The 18,756-nt window shown below is 37.1% G+C and overlaps 1 protein-coding gene across 1 annotated transcript; it reads left to right on the forward strand.

Annotated features, from left to right (window-relative positions):
- On the forward strand, positions 1-18,586 carry LOC131775282 (uncharacterized). Its single transcript, XM_059091372.2, is given in 17 exon segments — positions 1-145; positions 4,801-5,626; positions 6,383-6,557; positions 6,776-6,863; positions 7,524-7,642; positions 7,888-7,983; positions 7,986-8,170; positions 8,764-9,658; positions 10,028-11,479; positions 12,014-12,271; positions 13,667-14,181; positions 14,281-14,663; positions 15,171-15,318; positions 15,506-15,797; positions 15,987-16,544; positions 17,254-17,320; positions 17,690-18,586. Coding segments are annotated over 16 exon segments (5,997 nt in total). The 5' UTR covers positions 1-145; positions 4,801-4,867; the 3' UTR covers positions 17,697-18,586.
- Positions 18,587-18,756: the final 170 nt, after the last annotated feature.

The following is an 18,756-nucleotide window of genomic DNA, read 5'->3' on the forward strand; positions in this document are numbered from 1 at the left end:
TTTTGAAGCTCGCATGTTTTTCAGTCGTCCGGTTTTAACTGCTGTAAAATCTTCAAGTTTGAGGCGAAAAACGGATCAATTACTGCGAACGGGACTGTATCGAGTAGGACGAGTTGTTGGAATCAACAGATCGAAGTTTGACGAGGTTTGCACTGCGTTTTATAGTTTTTTATTATCTTCGTCTTGAACCAATTGGTATTTCAAGCATCTATGAAAGTGTATGGCGTGAATTGTAAAATCCAGAAGACCTCAGGAAATTCTCACTTTCTGTCGGAAGTCTTTTGATGAATGATTCTATAAAGTCATTTAAACATGTTGAACATTTTATGAACGCATCTCGTTCTGTCTGAAAGCCAAAACTAGTAATTTTACATGAGTGATCGAAGAATATGTAATGTTATGATTAACAAACATAGCTGCGCGATTTGAATTTCTAATTTTGTCACATTCGGTGAAAGATTTGTATATTGCTTATCACCCAAGCAAAACCAACGCTACGTGCATAAAAAACTGTTTCGTGGTCGTAGCATCTCATCGGAATTGGTATTGTATGATTCCTCTTAAACGATTTACATTTCAAACGCCAAGCACTCGTCGCTCAATTTAATGTTAGTCGCTTGGCTTAAAATTATGTTTTTGTGATTTTTAAAGATTATACCGCTTGCGAAAGTTTAACCTCTGAGTGAAATGGCTGCAATGCTTTTCGGTTGACAGGTAAGATCAGATGTTTGTCCATTTTTATTTAGTATTTTAAGTTGCCTTTTGTAACTTGAGCGTGGCCAAAATGGCTGAAAAGGGTTTTAAAAAGTAATTTCTATCGTGAATGCAAGCGAGAATTTCGTGATTTAGTTAAAAGCATTTTATACAGCGCAGTAATTTGTGGCTATTCACAGAATGAACTACTTTTTTTAAATTTGCCGACAAGTGATGAATTTGATAAGTGATCAAGTTATTTGAAATGTGTTGATATTTTGTTTAGATGTAAACTTGGGATAGTTTGATACATTTGTTGAGTTCACAGGAAACCAAATTTACGAGATTTTCGGATCGTCTGGTTTGAGAAACTTAAAGTAAAAGTTATCCATTTTTATTTTGGATTTTGCTACTCCCTCACAAAGCCCTCTTCTCTCAGGCGGAAATCTGCATAACATGTTGTTTTCTAAACTCCAGGATCTTTCGGGTAAGAACTTACGTAAGCAGACCTTTCGATAAATGCAAATCCTTTTAAAACTCTTCATCCACGTCACAGGGTCCCATTAATGCTTTGCTTGCTATAAAACGTGTTTGGTATGTTCAAAATACTACTTCAATCGATTAATTAAAGGATTTAATATTTGTAAGATGATATTTGCCTCTCGATTCTGGCGACGACCGCCCATTCGTTGCAGGAATTTTTACGGTGTTCGTTTGGAATATTTAAAGCCACTTTTGCCTAATTTTAGTTTATCTTGCTAATTTGAATTGAGCATACCTTGTCGAAGATAATCTATTTAAGTCACGAGGAATGATCTCGATTTTTTTATATTTCTGACGGTTCTATATTTGCCGGTTACGCTTTGAAAACAAGGAAGAAAATTTAAGAGGAATTTATTAGCTTTTGAGTTTTCATGAAGCGTTTTAAATCATTGTGCGGTATTGTCCCTCCAGTTGGACGCTTAGGTAAATCTTTTGTAACTTTAGTCCTCTGTTCTAAACCACAGTGGTTGATTTGACTTTGTTGCCCTTCATTTATGTGAACAGTTGGTGAAAAACCAGTTAACCAATGAAATCACTCCCTTTGTCTCTTCAAGAAATAACCATTGTCCAATTGTTCTTGAGAGCTTTTGTATTGTAACGCTAAATTGTTTTTAAACCCAAAACTTCAGCTTTAGAAAAAGCTCTCTTAAATAATGCCATGCAACCTTTGAGTAATGTCGCACATGTTAATGGTTTTATAGTTTATGATGCACTTGCTAAAAACAAAAACTTATTTAACAGTCTGCCAACTTTGGAGAAGTAGAACAAAAGATTGATGGCTCTTGATTGTGAAATGGAGCATGGCTTGCACAAGTGTATTTGTGAAGTGAACTGCAACAAATTTGCATTTACTTTGATAAATATTTAAAACAACATGTTTTCTTGACAAAAATAACTAAACTGATTGAGCCCCCCAAAAAAAAATAAAGAAAAAAGATCACGACATTTTTGCTTCATTTGCCACATTAAGCTTTGTATTGTGAACATAAATCCAAATTGTAGAGTATTCAAAACCTATTGATCTTGAATTTTTTCCTAATTTTAGTAAAAGGTATGTATTATGTGTGGATTATACCTACCGGTAACATGTGGCTGCATTGACATTAAAATATATCACATCCAGTACATGTAGAATGTCAATTTAAGTATTTTGATTTCTCTAAGGTGTCTTTATTTGAGTGTTGGATTTTGTGTTGCTTGTGATTGACCAAAATCTCACCTTTATCAATGCTTTCACTTCCACAAGGAACCTGTAATCACATGTTAGTTCTCCCTTCAACCTTCAATATAAATACTTTGTTAAGCAGAATGTTGAGATAAAGAAAAAAAAAAACATCAGTTAAGGAGATGTTTTCTGTTTAACATCAGTTTCTCTGAGTCAGAATTGTTAGTAATGTATGGCAGACAGTTTGGAGAAGTGATATCTTGATCTTTTGAATGACGGTTTGACCTTACTTTGACCTTAAAGCACACCGGTTGAGAAAATTCGTATTTATCAATTGTGAGTCTTCATATTTGTAGAAATCTTTCCCAGGTATATTTTCAAAGAAAAAAGAAATGTCAAATGCCTTGTGCAGAAATGAAATTGGTGTATTGGAGTGCCAATATTTTACAGTGCACTAGATCTTTCCAATTCCAAACTTTCATTAAGTAGCATTTTATGATTTTAAATATCAATATAATTGATATGATTTACAGTTAACATTTTCCCCCGTCTTTCTGATATTGCCAATACTTGTATGTTAGCACTATATCAATAACAGAGAACGATATATTTGAAGTATTCATGTTCTTTAGAAACAGGTATGAAGCTTTAACTTTTCATTTGTAAATAGATTAGGATCTGACAAACAGTTTAATTCATTTGCAAAAATATGTTTTTGTTTTCAATTTTTTTTTTCATTGCATTATAGTTATGTAAAATGCTTTAAAGAAGCTGTGATATTGATGGTGTTTCTTGTTGCCAAAGAGACTGAGTTAAACAAAGAGGTTTTTTTTTAACCAGTTTCGCTTGAAGTATTATGTTTTTAGCAGACAACATCACTCAGTCATGTTTAATATGGGTTTCTCAGTGACAGCAAGTGTATATGTTGCTAGGTGACGTATACTCTACCGTAGAGATTTTGTTTATAGAAGCTTTGATCTGAAAATTTTGTTCGTGAATCATCTTTTTATTTAATAATGAACATGATTACACTTGAAAACCTGTCAGCAACTTTTTCCCTTAATACTATAGATGATATTGATCATCAAAGTGAGAGACATACCGCAGCCACTTACCAACTGTTATAAATTTCCTAATTAATCTGTACTTTTCTCTCTAAAATGGCAATGCATGTTGCACTTAATGACACTCACTTCATGATGAACAAATTCATAGATTACTGCTCGGTGAAAAATTTTATAGATTATTACTCAATGACCTGTAACCAGGGTATTCCATATCTACAAATTATGCTCTTGTTCGTCTGTAGACAGAAAAGCTATATCTGTGTTTACCTGGTTGTGTAACCTCATTAAGGACTATTCAAGACTGTGATTTAAAACATTCTTTAAAAATGTTTTAAAATGAAATATCTTTCATTTAAACTTTGTGATCTAATTGACAAACTATTTTTGATTCTTTTCAAAGCTCCATTGTATGTCATTGTTCATGGTTAGTGAGTTTAGCTTGGAAGAATTTTGTGCAAATTTGTTTTTATATGTGCATGTATTTGTACATGTTTGTTACTCTGGAATTTCAAAATATTGTATCAAGTTGAAAACCATTATCAGTGTTCTCCTTTTCAGACAATAAGCTGTAAAATTTACCTTCTGTAGTACCTCCTATTACTGCTTAAAACTGCTTGGAATTCTTAAAAATTCAATAGGTGAAAGATTTGCTTAAACAGTTTGAAAATTTCTTTAGCCTGCCTTGCTAGAAATAAGGCATAACACTACATTATGTAATCGGGCAATATGCTATATCATGTAACTTGACTTTTGATAGAACATTACATAAGGAGATTGTTTATATGGATGTCTTTAAAAAAAATATAATTTCTCATGTAATTATCTTCTAAAAAATCACAAATTAGGATTTGCTAAGGACTGCTTTTGAATCTTGCATTAATTTCTTTGCAAAAGGTGATGTTATTTATATGTAGTACTGATTTTTGAACTTACACTTCACAGTTTAATTTTGTTGAAAAAACACCCAACAAAAGTAAAGCATGTGTATTAAGATTTCTCTTTATCACTGGAATATTGATAGTAAAAAAATAATATTATTCTCCTCAAGTGTTGCAAAACTTAGAGAGTAGAATGTAATAGGCAATATTTACCCCATCTTTTTTTAAGTTATATTTTCCCATAGAAAGGACCATGTAATGAGTAACTAACAGCAAATTTTGCTGTTACAATGTGACTACAGGTGTAATTTCACATCCCAAATTGCAACATACACTTGACAGAAGGTGTGTAGAATTTTAAAATTCCACAACCTTGTAAAAAAAACTGTTATTAAGAAACATTTCTTTTTTACTCAAAAAAAAATTTTGTATTTTTGTCTTTCTTACTCTTTAGATTCATTAACCTTGAATGTGTGAGGCTGAACTCATGGAAGCCAGCTGTTAGTGTCAGTGTCTAAGGGATGACTGTTTCAGTCAGTTTAACATCTTGTGCTCCTCAAGCTAAAGAGTTGGAGCTGATGCAGGATGGAAAAACTCCATCTGGTGATGACTTCACTAAGGAAGTGCCTGATCTAAAAAATGACCAAGTTAGGTGTGTCTTGCAGCAAACAGAGGATCAAAATTCATGTTTAGAAATGGAGGGAAGGAAAGATAACGGGTCCAGTGAGGAGATCAAGTCTTCTGGTGTGCCTGGTGTGCCTGCTGTGCCTGCTGTGCCTGCTGTGCCTGCTGTTCCTGCTGTTCCTGCTCTTCCTTTAAAAGAAAATGGAAAAGCAGCTCACCGGGAGGAAACTCCTGAAAATAACCAGGAATGTGTTACTACTAATAACACAATGAAGCAAGGAAGAGCTGTCAGTCGTGGACGAAGGAAGAGTGAGAATAAAGAGTACAATCCAAAGTCTCAAAATGGTGGGAGGAATCGGAGAAGGAAGATCTCCAAAAACAGGGATTACGAGAACAGCTCAAGCAATGGTGGTAATTCAGGAGCAGATGGCAATGGGGAAGATAACGGAAGTGATGATGATGATGACGATGATGATGCAGATGATGATGATGAGGATGATGATGAAGATGATGAGGATGAAGGAGACGATGATGAGGATGAAGAGGATGAAGAAGAAAGTAAAAATGAGGATGATGATGATGACATTTCATTAAATGGAAATGATAAGAATGTAAAACAAATGAAAATCAAACAGGAACCACCAGATGATCAAGAGGTATTGTACAAAGCATTTGTTATTCTAGTACAAATAAGAGAAATTATAAAAGTAAGTGAGCTGCAATCAAAGATATAATTCCTGAAACTGAGTGGCCTGAAAAAATATATACTTTACAGGATTTGAATTTAGACATTATTTGTACATTGCAACACTAAGTTAGGTGCAAGTTAAAATATTGTTTCTTCTCTTGTTTTGTTTTGTTTTTTTGGTTTATATTTCTTCTTCTTTATCATGCTTTTAAGGTATGTGTGTACATTTAATCATCACACTGTACCACTAATTTCCTATGTTAGTAAATCGGTGCAGTGCACAGTGCACTTATCTTGCAAAGGCTCTTGTTTGTGAGCCAACTTTTCCTCCACTTATTGGATATTGTGTTGATTTATGCTCTCTGTTCATTGTTTTAGTAGACATTCAACTTGAAATATGCACGTCATTCTTACTGGTGTTTTTCTCCCCTTGTCTCTCAAACCCCCAGAAATGATTAACACGTAACTTCTCCCTATAATATCCATACAACAACCAGGAAGGAGGTAATGAGAATACTCAAACTTATCGGGTAGAAGTTGTTACCTTGATCTGACACCAAATTCTTGTAACTAATTTTCAAGGAAATGTGTAGCAGTTAGAGGGAGAATTAACAATAAGACCTTGCAAGTTTCAAGGTTGAGAAACTGGGAAGGTCGATCCTCGTGCATGGACTTACTGATCAATGATAATTGATATTCTATTTTATGTTCACTGATTTTGAAGGCTCTTCACAGTGGACTTCAAGGATTCATGGCAGGTTTAGATGGCAACATTCCATTGGCAGATCTGTTAGAAAAGCTTCCCAATTCCTTGTGTCAAGGTGATGAAAACAACACTACTCCTGCACCACCTGGTGCCCCTGTGACCCTTCATGGAATAGTCTGCCATGAAATTGGTGGTGAGTGTTGTTCAATATTGTTACTCTGAGTGTAATTCCTTTGTGAAGTGGACTACAAACACCACATTGTGTTTCTTAAGAAAATAAGGCATAGAGCTGGTCAATAATTCAAACTCAACCTTGTACTGCATATGGGGAATATCAGTTTTTTGACGAAGAACATTGAATTATGTCTGCAGGGCTATTGCCAAAATGAATCATTTTTGTCTGAATTTCAGGAGTACTGGTTGTAAACATCAAGTGGAGAGACAAGTTTTATTGTGGTTCCCTGATGGACTGTTCTCGTCATGCATGGGCTAGCCCAAGGTTTGCATTTTTAAACAATCCACATGATTACTACCTCAAAGTACAGGGCATGAAATTAATTTTTTTTTCTGATAGCCACTTGGCTCCTAAATTCTTCAAAGTGGTAGCCAATGCAAATCTTTTTAATTCACTCTATCTCTTGGTAAGGTTATGATAAACCATTCTAGTTGCCAATTTGGCGACTAATTTTTAGGATTTGGTCACCAAAGTGAAAAATTTAGTCGCATTGGCGCCTGTATTAGGTGCAATTTCACACCCTGAAGTAGCCAAGTGGTTTGGTCAAGTGGCTACAATATCTGAAATTCATGTTCATTGTAAATTTTAAAATCAAGTACAGATGAACTTGCTGTTTTGTGATTTAATAAAGAGAAGTTAATGTACAATAAAACTTTGGAAACTAAATAAATAGAATAAGTGCAATTGTGGTTTTGAACTTCATGACAGTATTTCCCTTTCTTTAACATTTTTACAATTGTAATTTACAATATGATATTGTCCTTTAGAAATGAAACAGAAATATTGTATGGGTCCCAAGAACTTACTCTTGTTCATGGTCTATAAATAAACATTTTAAAAATGTTATTTGAACACCAATTACCTGTAGACATGGACTTGACATGTCACTTATGTACATTTGTTTTGTTATCTGTACATCCACAGATTTCCTGCTGTAGAAGGGGGTGAAAATGAAATGAAAATGGGTGGGAAAGGTGGAAAGGGTAAAAGGAGACAGAAAGGCAGTTCTCTATCGTCATCAGCAGGAAGTGTGAATAAAGAAGGTAAATTATATCAGTTTTGAATTTGATACCATGGTAGGCATAAAGAATTGGTTGTCTCTTCAAAAGTGGAATGAAGAAAGTGGAGTAGCTTTCAATTGGTGACCTGTTTTGTCAAAGCATTGTATCCACATCTTTTTTTTTGATTATTTCTTTCCTTCCCCAAAGTGCTGTGCTTTATCATTCATTTGTTTATTTGTTCATACATTTCATCCTTCATGTCTCAAATGTAAACTGTTCATTTGCAGTCACCCCACTGAAGCACAAACTTCGTGGTCGAAAGAGAGGTGTTTCAGGCTGTCCCCCACCAAAGTCCCAAGGGTTTAAGGGTCTTGGAAAAAGACGGTCAAAAATATAGATGATGATGATGATGGCACATCACGGCCTGGAAAACGAAGCTGCACAATGAAAACGACAGTGTCTCCTCAGCCATCTCCAACATTGATTGAATGTCCTGAGCCAGGGTGTGACAAAAAGTACAAGCACATTAATGGTTTACGCTATCATCAGGCGCATGCTCACCTAGAGGAGGTGAGTACATTTACAGATAAATTAATATTATGTTTACACAAACCAGATAATTTTTCAACTATGGTAGTTTATGAAATTAGAAGATCCTCGCAGCTAAGAACACTACTGAAACTAGTAGTGGTAAGTAGGACCTGAAAAAAATTTCAGGCCCGTACGGGATTTGAACCCATGACCTCTGCGATACCGGTGCAGCGCTCTACCAATTGAGCTAACAAGCCAACTGGGAGCTGGTCAATGAATTGGGTACAAATAAACATCCGAGTGAATGAAGATTTTAGATATATGAAAAATTCACATACTTACAACTACTAGTTTCAGTAGTGTTCTTAGCTGCGAGGATCTTCTAATTTCATCTTTCCACCGCAGTGCAAATATGTGAATTTTTCATATATCTAAAATCTTTATGGTAGTTTATGTTTGGTAGTGCCAACATGAACACACGTCCCAGATTTACAAGTTGATAGGATTTCATACAGTGTTAGGACTTTGAGTGATATAATGTTATATGTTACATGTATGTATCTGTCTTTTTCTTGGCCTCTACTCATACATGATATTTTCAATTATGGTATGCCTATTTTTTTTTACGTTAGTCCAACCAATCAGATGATAGATCTGCTAGCACCAGTCCTTCTCCTGTGGAAGAGTTCAAAGAGCCTGATACAAAAACAAGCTTTAAGGGAAGAACATCTCGTGTCAGTGCCAGGGCACGGAGCGTGTCACCATCCCTAGCAGCTGCTATTGCTTCCATGAATGAGAAGAAGAACGAGTCCTCTAGAGGATCAGCTAGCAAGAAAAAGGAAATTATAGAAACATCTACTGATGCTACAGCCATAAAGGAGACTAAGATGTCAAAATCACCTGTTCCTTCCACTGAAGAAGATGCTGTTGAGAAAGATTCTACTGTATCATTTGTGGAGAGTTCTGATAAATGTCAACAGGCTTGCGAACATGACATCAGATTAGAGAATGATATCCAAGAGAAAGTTGACCATGTCAAACAAGAAAATAGCTTCAAGCCCGTTGTAGAAGAGCAGAAAGGTATCATTAAGAATTTGAAGAAAGAGGAGACAATGATGTCTAAGGATGCTTCCAACTCTTCTGTTGGCTTGATCGCAACACCTATGTGTGCAGCAACCACAGATGAAATGCAAGGGTGTGGAAAAGATACCATGAAATCCAATACTCCACAGGCTAGCCAAGAAGTATGGGAGACTGTGATAGACAGTGGGTTTAGTGTGGCAAATAGTGGCAGTAAATCCCTGAACCAGGAAGAGAGGATCAGCATAAGTCAAGTGGAAGACATGGAGAAAGTTCTTGTGGAAGGCAGTTTTGATGGCAAACAGTCAAGCAACCAGCTTAGCATTCCTGGTGTGCAGCCAGTGGATCTGCGGCAGGCTGTTGACAAAGGAGTTGGGCTAATTAATCAGTTAGGCATTGAAGTTGAGGACATCAGTGAGACTGAAGAAGACATTGATCCTGGCCAAGGTATGTGGCTTGAACATTGTAAATGTAGGAAAACAGTGGCCTCCACTTAAAAGCTCACACAAATGCATTGCATAATAACTTAGTGTTTGTCTATGGAATTCTGTTTCAAGGAGCTTAAGGTTTCTTCTTTTTTTTTGCAGTCTTCAGAGTGCTAGCCAATTTTTGTCTTATTTTGAAGTTAACAGCAGGTTTCTTCCTGCCACAATGTATTAAGACTGCCTCTCATTTAAGTAAAAGGAGAAAAGTTCCTGCACCTTTTAAACAAACCCAAGGGCCCTAGTCTAGAGAATTAAGTATACTTTTAGCAAAGTTCAGGAAAAATTAGCGGGTGGATAAAAATTGAAGAGGCTTTGTGTCTATTTTCTTTAGATTCTGAATACACAAGCAAAGATGTACCAAATCTGTCCTGCTCTGCCTCAAATTCAGACCAAACAAATCCTGGACTGTCTTTTTCTACAAAAGATAACTTGTCAAACCAGGCCCAAAAGACAGAGGTAACCTCCAACAAGAGTTTTGTAGCTTCTGATGTGCCTAGAACAAAGCCTGAAACAAACTTGTACTTTAGCATCAAGGCGGAGGACATTTCTGCTGAAGAGAAAAGGAACAAAAATTATAGTGGAAAGTTGTTATCTCAATTTGAAAGAAAGAGTGAGTTATGGCCCTCACAAACTGGTGTTTCTGAGAAGTTATCTGCACAGACTTACGTGCCTTTTCATCAAAATGCTGAAACAACTCAAACAGTGCTAGATGACAAAGGCGCGAAAACTTCTGCTGGAAATATCTCCATGGAAGCACTTGTTTCTAAGAGCATTTCCCGAAGTGCTGTTGAACCACCTCTCATGAACAGCGATGCTCCATCTGCACGATTTAAATTTTTTGAGTGCAGAAACTATGGTGATGAAAATTATGATAAGTGCATTAAGACATCTGATATAGATCAGAAGGCAAAAATTGACTCCAAAGGTACTCTGGCTCCAATTAGATATCCAGAACTTGTTCGTAATGGAGCTATGGTGGAAGTTGCTCAAAAACAGAATGATCCTGCATCAGGTGAGGGTTTTAGGACAGTCTTGAATGCAAAATCATCAGCTGAGGAAGAGAGTAAAAGTGAGGGAAAAGTAACCAAAAACTTGTCCGTTTCTACTGGTTATACCAGAACTCATAGTCCAAGTCCAGAAGCATTTAGTCGGAATGTGAACCTTCCTGACAAGGCTAGGGTTTCTACAAAAAGTCCCAGGCCTATTCCACCACTCACTGGGAATGTGGCAATGCATTTATCTTCATCAAGACCAGGATTTGATTCTAATACACTCTCTCCTGGTACATCATTTCCAATCATTAGTACCAAAGTGCACTCTGCTGGGGGAGAAAGGAAAAATTCATCAAGCCCCTTTCAACCTGTCATAGTTAAGCATGAGTTTCAGCCTTCAGAGACATCAAAGGGAATTAAACAAGAATTCATTCCATCTGTCTGCCCACAATCTGACCCCAGCAACACATTCACTTCATCTTCAGTGGAACACAGCAAAACAATCACAGAAACCAAGGGAGGTTTTGGATTAAGTGAAATGGGTAGCAGCAGTAAAAGTCCCCTTCCCAGTCAGGGAATGGAGGATCAGGAGAAGTCTTACAAGACAGCAGCTAGAGCTCTGACTAGAACACATCCTACCTTAATCTCCAGGGGTGGTAGCTCACTTGGCCCATCCCTCCCTGTGGGTGTGGCTCATCCATACCCCAGAGCTTCAGATGGGGGTTCAGCTTCTAGTCATGGGAAAGCATCAGATTACAAGACGTCTACTGCTGCTTCTTCTGTTACATCAGGTACTTTACAGATAATTGTAAAGGTTCCCCCTTTCTTAATTCATTTGATTTACATGGTTTATACTGAAGATATGTTGTTAATTAGTTTACTAAGGGGAAAAAAATATTTTGGATATGTATTGCACAGAGGGAGACAGATAGTGAGAGCATTTCAGAGTGTGTAGCCCTAACACTCAATTGAAGGGCCACAAAGACCAATATTTGGTTCAAGATTGAGAATACAGCCCACTATTTTCTTGTTCCTTTTGAGTTAAGAGGCATTTTACTTCTTGTTGGGAATTATGCATGGGCATAAAATTTTGTAGCCCTGCTTGCATCATTGTATATTGCTCTCACATGGGGAATTCTTTAATGTACCTGTATTTCAAGAACTTTGCAGGGATGGTTAGTCACACAGTGATGTAGAATATTGAATTCCTTTGCTTACGCCACTGAAATGTTTGTCATTTAGACCTTTGATCAGAATCACTGGTGATTGAAGAGACTTTCACTTGCCACATGCAGTCTTTGACTATCTATTTTTCATGTTTACAGTCACCTATACAAGTACTTCTCCCAGATCTCAATCTAGTCCACGCGATGTATCATCCGAGCTGCCACAACCAGAAAACAAAGCTAAACAACTTCAAACTTTGCAAGTCCCTATTCCTATTGGAGAAGTGTCACCAGTGGCAATGAAGAGAAGTCCAGGACCTGCCATCCATTCTGGACTCCCTCAGACTGTCCTCCCAATCATTGGCCCAGGAATAAAAACACAGGGTTCCACCTCATCCCACCCCAGCATTCGACCAGGTTTGATTTCCTTACTCCGCCATATTAATTTCAGTCTGTTTGCAGTTTTAACTCCTTCACTCCTAAGATCTCATCAGTAATTCTCCTTACTGTCTGTCAAATAATTCTTATGGTGTTAGTTTGGAGAATTTGGTATTGAATCAATGAATAATCCCCTAACATGTGTTTTTCTTTATTCTCATTCCTTATCTGCTTGGGTATTACTTTTAACTACATCCAGTAGTGGAGCCCTGATTTGGGTAAGCATGGAGCTGCCTCTTAGCCACTGTTGCTGCCAGGAGTGCTCTGAGCCAGAGCACAAGTTCCAGCTGTGGATCCCAATTATGGGTGAATTAATATCAGCTCCACAGCAGGGAGGCAGACCTCGTTAGTATAGGTCAAAAAACCACCTAAGGGAGTAAACCCTGACATATAATCTAGGAGTGGAGCCCCTTTGAGGCGGTTAGTTGTGCTTTTAGTCAACTAGCCGGCAAACTTCTGTAGTGAAGCTAGTGCCAAACATACTGCTCTGCTTTCCTTTTGACCACATCGGTAAGGCTGTGAGGGGGATCCTGACTTCTTGAGCAGCCCAGGATTTCCATTTCCATCTCACGAGATGGATGGCAGGGATTAGGAAGGCCGTGCGCCATGCGCGTATGGCGCATAAAGCTACGAAATGTCCCATTATAAAAATACTTACCGGGCCTGTGATGCGCCCTGACCGCACAAAGCTAGTGAAATATAAACTATTTTGTGAAAAGGATTTTAATTTGTAAAAGTTTCACTTTGGTGAGACATAAACAAGCGAAAAACTACGGTGCCTTAGCTCGTTTGATCACGCTCGCTTCATTCTTGTTCCCAGATCCTGAACTCGGACTTTGCATGCAAACGAGGCTATTGCTCGGAGTTCCATGTGCTTTCGTTTTCGAGCAGAGTTCGAGCGTTTTCGTCGCTTTGAATGTACTTGCATCGATTAGCCTCATGCCCCCGAAAAAAATCTTGAGATTGGACAGCTCGCAGAGAACGTTGTCTACATTTTTCAACACAACAGCGGAGCAGAATCGTGATACTGTGAGCGAAAACGACCGTGAAACGAACGAAACAGATTGTTCATGTATAGGTATAGACTGTAATACACAAGCAATAAACCTTTGTTAAAATTTTTACTGGCCCATTTATTTACCCTAATGGCCCAAACGTTTTATAAATGGCCCATAACTTTCCAATGATAGGGGCCATAGGCTCATTTGCCTGTTAAACCTTCCTAATCCCTGGGATGGTTGCCAATATAGTCCTGTCTGCTTGACATTGTTTAGTTATTTTAAGGAGAATTTCATTCTTGGTCACTTACTGGAGTTAAAGGGTTCAATCAAACTACTAACACTTACTGTAAAAATTTCTCTTGTATCATGGTAGGAGTGAAGGCTTCAGGAGTGAATGAGCCAATGAAAAATGAAAGAAAAACTGAAGCTGTGCTTAGAGAGCCATCACCTTATTCAGTGTCCAAGTCACCCATACCACGTTCCCTAAGTACTACCAAGCCCTCTCCAGAAGGGAAAAGCCCACAACAGTTAGCTTCTGGTGCTGGTTCACACCTTAAAATGATGAGGGCACCTGATGACAGTGGTCAGGAGGACTCAGAGATTGTAATTGTGAAAGAAGACCCTGTTGCATTTGGTTCTTCGAAAGACAAGATGCTTTTGACTGAGAAGGAGAGGGGAAGACGTGATATCAGGGACTCCGCTACAGAGTTAAATTTCAGATCTCAAGAACACTTATCAGCTGAACAGTTGAGAAAGTATCAGTATCATCAGCAAATGTTGCACTTTTATTTGGCATATAACTCAGCAGCTCAAGCCCAGCTGCTCTCAAACATGCCACCAGAACAGCAGATGCTCTATCAACAGATGTTGTTTGAGCAGGAGAAACAGGTGAGTTTTATTTGCAAACTATCTTTTTTGTTGAACCAAATTCAGTGTTGTACATGTAGATTGATGTGTACAATAATAAACTTTGCTATTTTCATATAGGGAATGCGCAGCAGCAGCAGTTCAGGTCATACTGAAACAAGAATGTTTGAGAAGAAAGAAACTCAAAAACCAAGTGACAGAACTCAGGATGAACGAAGATCAGATGAGGTGAGCATTAAGAAAGCAATGCCTGCAAGGACCTCTCCTGATGAAAGTGAATTTCGGCGATTTCCAGGTAAAAGTGAGAGTTTACCATATCCATCATCACATGGCTCATCACCCAAGATGACACAACACAAGCTGTCTTCTGATGAACCTCCTGAAAAGAAAAGCAGGGTTGATGAAGCGTATGAACGTGAGAGAGAGATGGAACGTCTGAAGTACGAAAAGGAGGAGGAATATCTTCAGATGCAAAAGCAAAAGCAGCGGATGTCAATGTTTAAGTACGTCAATACTTATTGTTTCCAGCTGCTTTTGATATTACTTTTAATTTAACTCTTGAACCCTTAAGAGCTACTAGCATCTGATTTACTCCTTACAATATCACTACGGAATATATATTAAGGTCCTGAGAATAAAGGAAATGATCACCAACTAAATTATCCTTGTTAGCAACATAGGAAATGCATAGGAAACAGTAAGGAGAACATGCATCTTGATGCTAAGGTGTACAAGGTTAATGGTTTTGTCTTCTCAAAACGTCTTTAAAAAATTAGTAAAAGATCCTCTCTGCGAACAGAGATTCAAGTTCAACTTAACTTAGACTCATCAAGTGTCCAGCCCCAAGAGGCAGGCATTGATTTTGATGAGTTTTGGTAGCTTGGGAGGGGTGTGTGATGTTTCCCTTTTTCTCTTGAATTTCTTGAGTAGAGAACTTTACAACCATAAGAACATGGACAATTGTTTCTAGGCATTTTGTCACTTTTCTGTCTTTTTGTTCTTTGAATAAGGAAACTGGAGAATGAAATGGGTGGCACCTTTCATAAGCAACAAAAAACTCCAGAAGGGTCAGAAAGACGTGGAAATCTTAGTAGAGAGGAGGAAAAAATGGAAAATAGGAGTGAAAGTGGAAGGGACATGGTGAAACACCGTTCTCAGGTTTGATCATATTTCCTTAAAATTGATTCGGTTGCTATGTTTTTAGGTATTTTTAACTGTTTGTAGTTTCTAATGGTTTAAACCATTAAACTCTCTCTTCTATTTTAGGTAAATGGCACCACTGAAGAATTCCAAGGAAATATCACCCAGAATTTGTAATTATTTCCTTTAACTCTTCATCTTTCAGGAGCCATCAACAAGTACAGCAAAGGAAATAAACCATTCTTTTGAGGCAGAAAATTCTCGCAGTGGCTCCTCCTCAGACCATGGATCTCCCCGTAGCCAGGTTATCAAATCCCAATCCCTTTTGGCTCCAAGATCTCCAAGACCTTCCAGGTCACCTTTACCAGTAGCAAGATACAAAGAGAACTCCCCCACTTCAGATGAAAAAAGGGAGAGTGCAAACTCACACTCCACAAACTTTACACCAACTCAGTTTCAGGCATATTTGTCACAGTTCAACTTTGACCCATCGGCAGGTTAGTTTGAAGCACCATTTAATATTTAGACTCTTAAGTTTTTGCAAAGGGAAAGTGAATGTGCAGTGAAAATTACCTAATAAAATTTTAAGTACTGTGATGAGATAACTTTTTTTGCAATGGATGTGATTTAATCACAACAAAATGAAATAAATCAGGTGTTACTTTCTTGTTATAATTGGTTTACAGGACAGTTACCATACAGTGCTCATCAGATGTTACTCAGCCAACAGCTCCCACTTCCTCCAGGAATGGTTATGAGCATGCCAATAAGCAGCAATGGGGAATCAAGTGCTGTGATGTCATCAAGTAGAGAGCGTGACACAAGAAGTCCCTATCAAGTAGCAGAGAGGGATCGTTCTTCTACACCCACGCTTCACTCCAGCTCCCAAGCTCGTATGTCAACCACAGATACTCATGAAAGACTGCAAAAACTCAAAGAAAGTACTGAAAAGGAAGCTCGCCATTCATCAGTTCCCTCCAAAGATGACAGAGTCAGAAATCGTGGCACATCAAGTGAGCAAAAGATATCGCCAAAGGCTAGCTCCAGGTCATCTGATTTTAAAGGGGAGAGCAACTCTTTGCATAATCACCCAAGCATAATTGCAAACAACCTAGCAATCAGTAGAATGGCAGGTCATATGGATGTACTCACAGAGGAGGAGATTATGAGAAGACAAAGGCTTGCAGCAGAATTAAATGACCCAAATCAAGCTCTTCACATGGGCTTCTATGGTCTCACCTTTGGTGAGTTAACACCTGCTTTGCCTACATAAAAATCGATGATACCCTTCTCCCCCCTCTACCCCTGTGAGACATTACACCTGTCATGCCCTGGATCTAAATACATGAAACTCCCTAATGTGTGTCATACATTTCTTACAATTGCAGCTCTAAGAAGTTGGTGATAAATCAAACTACACCCCATACTCCACAGTTTTCTTTGTTCTCATTACCTTTATGCTTAAAAAATGTTTTAATATGGTGAGGAGAACTTCCCTTTTTTTCACTCCAGAGAGTAAAAGGGTGAAGTGTTTGTACATGTCTCATGTGTGTTTTTTAAATTTTTTTAAATTTTTTGGAACAGTTAAAGGAAACAACTAGGTTTTGTAGCAAGATTGAGTGATCAACTAGAGAGAAAATAAGTCACATCAGGTTTCCTTCTCCTAATCTCCTCACAGGTTTTCTTTACTTTTTCTCTGTTAGTGTCTCAACACAAGATATTCATATTCACTTGAATTGTGTTCAGAGCTCTTTCATGTATGGAAAACCTAAGAGTCATTCTTTCATACACATGCAAATAAGCTTTCTCAGGTTCATTTTTTAATGGAAATTCTATTGATGTAAATCATTCTGTCTTAAGACTGGAATTGACAAGGACACTACAGAAAAATAAGGTCCACCATTTGATGAAGGTGTATATGAATTTCCCTTTTTTGTTTGAAATTTGTTTTAGCTCCCTCCATGATACAGTCATCTCCACAACACATGAGCAGAGGCGTGGAACATTATATGACAAAAAGGTACAGTATCCTGTAGTTTTATAAATTAGACTTACTATCCAATTTACAATAGCATTTGAAGATGACACTAGTAATGCAATATTTGAAGAGGATGTTGCATTTATCAAGTCAAGTTCAAGATCTGCCTGGTTTTCAAGCCTCTTGTGCATGCAGTGTTCTCAAACTTCTGCAAACTTAGTGAGAAGTGTCTTTTTTCTGCAGGTTATTTAAAAAATATGTAAAAAACAATTGTTGAACTTGGTTTTTGCATGATATCATGCTCAACCTCATCCAGTACTGTTTACTTAGAACTTAACTTAAGAAACTTTTTTGGTTCAATAATGTTTAGATTATTTTTAACATCTATCATGTTTTCTTCTTGATTTATAGGCACTGAGTTCCATCAAGTTGGATCAGCAAGTTGTGCAGAGTATCACTCTAGTTAACTCTACAGCTAGAAATTTATGTACAGTTATAAGTTGAGTTTTTCAAATTTTATTACAATGCTTAGTTTTGTTCCTTTTCTGTTTGCCATGTAAACATATCAGTAATAACTGCATAAACTTGATAAATTTCCCTATTTTTAAAAATGCTTTCTAAAGTATGCTTTTGACGTGGACTTAACACACAGAACAGTGGCTCTCTGATGTTCATGTTTTCTCTTCTCTTTTCTTTCTTCCTTTCTTTCTTTCTTTCTTTTCAGATGTGAAAATTTCAGCGAATTTTCCACTTGCCTCAAAATTCAAATTTTAAAATAGTGTGATTCCAAGTGACAAAGTCATGCAAAAGTCATGAATTTAAATTGCAAATTTCTTAACCACATGCTCTAAGAGCTGTAATTGTACTATCCATTCAAATTGGTAATTTACCTTTTGCAGCATTTTTATACATGCACGCCACTTGATTTACATCTCAATAGCACTTTCACAGCCTTTGTAACCATTTAAACTTTTCTTTAAGAGAAAAAAAGTAGGTACGTTATTTTTTAAAGATTGTAACTTTTGTACTGAACTTGTACATCATGGTAATTTTCAGTGGTTAGTGTTACTTTTTCAATACTCTTCTGTGAAGCGCTTACATTTGCAATAATTTAAAAAATAAAGTCTTTGTGCTCTTTGGTAATGGTAAATTTAAGTAATGGTGAAAGCTATTTTTGTAATAATAGGTATTTTTGGTAAATCAATGTTTCCAACATAATTGTACAGTAGTGTTTTTGAGTGGATTATAGTGTCATGTGAAAACATGATAAATGTATAAATAAAATTGGTAGAAAATTAGAATCAACAATTCGTGTCAGTATAATTTGCTTCTATATATTATTTTAGATCCTTGAATCCAAAGAAAGAGTGTCAGGCTTTTAATTTCTCCTCACAGTATCACCCTTGAATCAGAGTTAAACTAAGGGCATGAGAAAAAAGGAAATAATCACTGATTTTGGAAGCACCTGATTGTTAATA

Source organism: Pocillopora verrucosa, chromosome 4 (genome assembly GCF_036669915.1).
Source record: "Pocillopora verrucosa isolate sample1 chromosome 4, ASM3666991v2, whole genome shotgun sequence".
NCBI classification, from domain to species: Eukaryota; Metazoa; Cnidaria; class Anthozoa; order Scleractinia; family Pocilloporidae; genus Pocillopora; species Pocillopora verrucosa.